Below are 6,042 nucleotides of genomic sequence, written 5' to 3' on the forward strand. Positions count from 1 at the left end.
GGATAACACAACGAGTTGTACAATTTAATTATTACATTTATTATTCAATTACATACAAAGAACGCACTCACCCAATGTTCGTTATGAATAAACAAGAATCATGTCCGCCATATATATCAATGACATTTTACTACGACAGTCACACAAGACAACAACAATGAAACAATGAACTCAGACGAACCACGCTGACACACGGAACGTCAGACGAATAACATATCCAACAGTCCATATAACACCAATATTCCGTAAGTTGTTTATATTTATTAATCTACATCATTAACTGGTTGTTATATTATTACTGTGATTTCCATTCAGAACAGGTTTGAGCATTTTAATAAACTGTTTCTCTTTTATCTTTCTTCCAACCTCACTTGTTTCATGTAGTTTGTGGAAAGGAAAAATTAGAAACATTTTCTGACCACATGACTATATGTTCGCTCAATGGAATTTGGAGAACATTGGTGTTCCAGATTTGTTGTCTGTGGACTCAGGAGTGTTCCAATAATGCATTCCCTGTCTCATCTATATACAATTCCTTGCAATTCAGGCATTTAATACAGTAGATCAAATTTCTGCTTTTGCAGTTCTTTGCATTTGTGAAAATCTGTCCATTTTTTGTTCTAATGTATCTACCCATATATATCAATGACATTTTACTACGACAGTCACACATCTGGTATCATTACACTTGGATACTGTGAATGTTTTACCCTGTTTGTTCATGTTGAATTTTGCCTTTGCAATAGTTTCTTTAGGTTATGTGGTTGCCTTTTCTTTAAGATAAGTGTTTGATTAGTTATTATGTTTTTTTAATTTTTCACTTTGTTTTATCATCATCATCATCGTCGTCATTTAATGTCCGCTTTCCATGCTGGCATGGGTTGGACAGTTTGACTGAACGAAAAGGCTACACCAGGCTCAATCTTTATGGTTGGCAAAATTTGTTTTGATGATGTTAAAAATGTTTTGGTAATGTGGATTGTGTGTTACTAAAAATGGTATTGTGTTTTTTTCGTGTTGCTCTAAATTGTTCTATAGGTATCTCTTTTGCTTGTTGTATGCTATTTTCTATAAGCAAGAGAGGGTAATTTTGCTTGAGCAGAAATCCTTTAAGTTCTGTAAGTCGTGTGTTTCTGGTATTTGGATCATCAATTATAGTACAAATTTTCCTGGCCAGACAGTACTGGATGTTGTGTTTTGTGTGTGTTTGGTGGCATAATTTGAAATTTAGGTACTGGTGTGTATCTGTGCTTTTGTAATAACTATCAGTTGTGATTGTGGTGTTGTTTTAATTACCATTATGTCAAGAAATGGTAATTGTGTGTTGCTCATTTCTCTTGTGAATTTAAGACTAGAGTGTAGATAATTGAGGAGGGTGCTGAATTCTTCCAGATTTTCTAGGGATTTGGTCCAAATTAAGAAACAATCATCGAGGTATCTTTTCCATGTGTCCTCTATATGTCTTTTAAAGGTCATGTCATAGTTCTCTTCAAAGGAACACAATACCATTTCTAGTAACACACAATCCACATCACCTTTTCACATTATCAAACAAATTTGCCAATGATAAAACAAAGTGAAAAATTAAAAAACATAACTAATCAAACACTTATCTTAAAGAAAAGGCAACCACATAACCTAAAGAAACTATTGCAAAGGCAAAATTCAACATGAACAAACAGGGTAAAACATTCACAATATCAAAGTGTAATGATACCAGTTGTGGAACATGTCAATGCATGCATATGGGTAAATGCATTAGAACAAAAAATGGACAGATTTTCACAAATGCAAAATTGAACTGCAAAAGCAGAAATTTGATATACTGTATTAAATGCCTGAATTGCAAGGAATTATATATAGGCGAGACAGGGAATGAATTATTAGAACACCAATGTTTGCCAAATTCCATTGAGTGAACATATAGAGACATGTGGTCAGGAAATGTTTCTAATTTTTCCTTTCTAAAAACTACATGAGACAAGTGAGGTTGGAAGAAAGATAAAAGAAAAACGGTTTATTAAAATGGAAATAACAGCAATAATATAACAACCAGTTAATGATGTGGATTAATAAATTTAAACATTTTACAGAATATTTAAGAGCATGTGGATTGATCAAAATGGTATTCTGAAAATTCAGCTGGTTGGAGCATTTTGAGAGGTGCTAAAGTTGTCAAGAACTCAACTCTCAGATAAACAAATTTGAAAACTGATGAGTACACTATGTATGAAAGCACAAATTTTGTTAAAATACCATGATAAAAAACTTGAAAACCAGACTATGCTTTGACGTGGTAAGTAGCTTGCTTACCAACCACATGGTCCCGGGTTCTGTCCCACTGCGTGGCATCTTGGGCAAGTGTCTTCTACTATAGCCTCGGGCTGACCAATGCCTTGTGAGTGGATTTGGTAGACGGAAACTGAAAGAAGCCTGTCGTATATATGTATATATATATGTATGTGTGTATGTGTTTGTATGTCTGTGTTTGTCCCCCCAACATCGCTTGACAACCGATACTGGTGTGTTTATGTCCCCGTAACTTAGCGGTTCGGCAAAAGAGACCGATAGAATAAGTACTAGGCTTCCAAAGAATAAGTCCTGGGGTCGATTTGCTCGACTAAAGGTGGTGCTCCAGCATGGTCACAGTCAAAAGACTGAAACAAGTAAAAGAGTAACTGATCTATCTATCTATCTATCTATCTATCTATCTATATATATATATATATATATATATATATATATATATATATATGCACACACACACACACACACAAAATATAAACACTTTTTATTACATCATATTCATTATAAATTATTTTAAACATCTTGTATATTACAACACTCTGCCTATACATCATATATATACAGTATGGTGTATTCATAAAAAATCATTATTAGTGATGGAAGCAGTATTATCAGTGAAACCTCACTATCACAACATATGGGATATTAGTGTCTTTTCAGTCACTGATGTCGCAGTAAGCCAACAGGCTTTTTAAAAATAATCATTAGTGGCAGACGTTGTATGAAAACCAAAGGCAATCTTTATTTTCAACCTAAGATGGATGTCTTATCAGAACACTAAATACTGTGGTATTCACCTTCAGAAGTCCTCTCAGACATATAGTGCATAAAAGTACAGGCATATATTGTAGCAGATGAGATTCTTCTGGAATGGGTGCCAAAACAGCCAGATCACATGATTTCAGTGTTACTGCACTTCTTCATTGCAACAGCAGTGACTGAAAAAACACTGATATTCAATTATATTATGGCAGCGGGATTTAGCTGGTGTGTTACTGGACGCTACTGAAGAAGTGAAGTACACTGAAATTATGTGATCTGACAGTTCCAGCACCTATACCTGGTATTTCTTATCTGATATGATATATGACTGTGCTTTTATGCACCATGCATCTATATGAGAGGACTTCTCAAAGTGAATACCACAGTATTTGGCATTGTAATAGGGCATCCACATTAAGTTAGATATAAAGATTGCCTTTGATTGCTAATACTACTTCCATCACTTATATATATATTTTTTAATAAGCCTGCTGATTATTTGCAACATCAACAGCTGAAAAGACACTGATATCCTATATAGCGTGATAGTGAAATTTGGCTGGTATGCGATCACTGGATGCCTATCACTGAAGAAGTGCAGCACACTGAAATCACATGATGTAGTAGTTCCAGTGACCTTAACAGATGATTCTCATCTATGATATATGTCTGTAGTTTTATATACCATTTGTCTGTATGAGAGGACATCTTAAGGCTAATACTGCAGTATTCAGCATTCTAACAAGACATCCACACTAAGTTGAATATAAAAATTGCCTGATTAATGTGTATATTTTTTTATTGCATTCCTTGAATGAAAATCGTCTATGTCAGTCAATGTGTGTGTGCTTGCATGTTTGTCTATTTGTGTTTATTTATAAATTCAGTATCATCTTTAGCAAATTCAAATCCTAGATTAACATTTTAATTTTACTGAGATACTATATAAATATTATAGTGGTAGTGTAATGAACTGATTGTTATGCACTTACTATAAGGAATGACAAACAAAAATTTTATAAGGATAGAATAGTGAAAAAGATAATATCCTAACGAAATGCTGTTCTAACAGCTTTCTAATCAGATTACTACTGAGAAAGGCTTGTGATTTTGTTTTAGAAACAAGGTGAAGTGGAATAGGATAAACTTTAAGTAAAAATATAGAGATATTTATCTATCAATGACTGTTGTGTACCTGAACTAGAACCAGTATTTACCTCTATAGAAGAGGAATTAGAAAAATATACTGAAATAAGGGAAGATAAAATAAACTGGAAATCATTCTTGATCTGTGAGGTGTTTTTCTTATTTCAGCATGATAATTCCAAGTTCTCAAGAATGTAGCATTCATACATATTACATCAGATTAGAGTGAAATCATGGATGGTTAAGTCAATTGGTTATGAAACAACCAGTTAAGGGATAAGTTGTTCATATCCTGTCCACGGCACTGCTCTGTTTCTTTAAGGTACACTACTCTTAAATGGCTCTGCCTGACTGTAAAATGCTACAAAGTAGAAACACTTCACTAATGCAAACAGTAAAATTGAGTTGTTTCATTAGCTTCCAGTACCAAGTTTAACTTCTGTGAGAGCTTTGCCATGAGGTTCATACTCTAGCTCTTATAATAGTCTGCATAGTGATGACTAATGTCTATTCACATGAAAATTCACCACATGCAGACACTCATCACCATGGATATCTTACTTAAGTATGAGGGGAGTTCCATAGTGAATTTGGATTACATGTCTAATTTTGTGATACATAACAATATTTTTGGTTTTTACAACATAACTTTGATGTGAAAGAACACTTGCACTCGCTTAATCATCAAGTCATTCATTTCTCTTTATTTTCTCTCATTTAATCTCTTCTCTGTTTTGCAGATTAAATACTGATATTGCTTTTGCTAAAAACCATAAATTAAAGTCACTTTTAGTATTGAGTGGCATCTCAAATTTAGAGGACATTCAGGAAGCTGAAAAGAATCCTTCTGATGAAAACCCTTACCCAGATTATTACTTACCTTCACTAGCTGAGTTTTCTCAATTGTTACCCAATTAGTTTGCTATCTGAAACACATCAGCAGTGCAAATAATTAAAATATGTTAATAAGACAAAGCTAATGATTGTAGTTCTGTTTATTATAAACCTTCGTGGAAAATGAAGTTGGTATATTTTAAATTAAACTAGAAACATATCCAGCTTCATAAAATATAGCTAACTCTGCAGAACTAATTCTTCATTTAATATGTTCTGCCTTGTTCTTTGAACTTAGAACTTCTCTAAAATAATTATTAAATTGTTAGTATGTTGTATACAATCTCTTCATGAAGTCTGCTTTGATATATGATTTGTTATTTAAATTTCAAGAAATTGGAATTAAAAGATCCACAAATTCTGTTCAGACTAGTTTCCTTATTATTTAAGTATGAATGGATGAATCAATAAAAAGGTCTTCTACATCAGAATACCAAGAAAATAATATCTTTGCATGAAACAATCTCTAAAACCTTGAAATAATCAAACAACATTGATTAATTACAAAATATCTATGAAGTAACTTAAATCTGCAAGAAATAGTTGTCAAATCTCTCTCAAATCATGTCCTATCATCTAAAATACAGAAAGGGCACATTGTACAATATAAGTCTAGATACTCATAAAAAGTCAGGATGATTATGGCCAGAATGTCTTTTATCATAAGTCTGTTCAATATAGATTATCTGGATTTAAACAAGCTCTCATAAATATGTGATATAGAAGCAACAACAATAAGGAAGACAACAAAAATGAGGTATTATTATCTCCCTTCCTGATGTTACATATTCTGCATAAATTACATTAAAAAAAATCCATCGCACTCTAAAATAACATGCGCAACATTCATATAGCAATAATTCAGGAACCATAGAAAGTTTTAACTAAAAACAGAAAAGGTTAAACAGACCTTATCCAATGGTAGAGCACATC

General features: G+C 32.8%; 1 protein-coding gene across 2 annotated transcripts in view; it reads left to right on the top strand.

Annotated features, from left to right (window-relative positions):
• Positions 1 to 5,476, top strand: part of LOC106883201 (glycerol-3-phosphate phosphatase-like) — a 157,516-nt gene extending 152,040 nt beyond the window's left edge. For both annotated transcript variants that reach the window (XM_052967765.1, XM_052967766.1), the window contains one exon: positions 4,956 to 5,476. In XM_052967765.1, the coding sequence (XP_052823725.1) occupies positions 4,956 to 5,133 (178 nt within the window). In that variant the 3' untranslated portion in view covers positions 5,134 to 5,476. The remainder of the gene's footprint in view (positions 1 to 4,955) is intronic.
• The last annotated feature ends 566 nt before the right edge of the window (positions 5,477 to 6,042 follow it).

This window comes from Octopus bimaculoides, chromosome 5 (genome assembly GCF_001194135.2).
Source record: "Octopus bimaculoides isolate UCB-OBI-ISO-001 chromosome 5, ASM119413v2, whole genome shotgun sequence".
Lineage (NCBI taxonomy): Eukaryota > Metazoa > Mollusca > Cephalopoda > Octopoda > Octopodidae > Octopus > Octopus bimaculoides.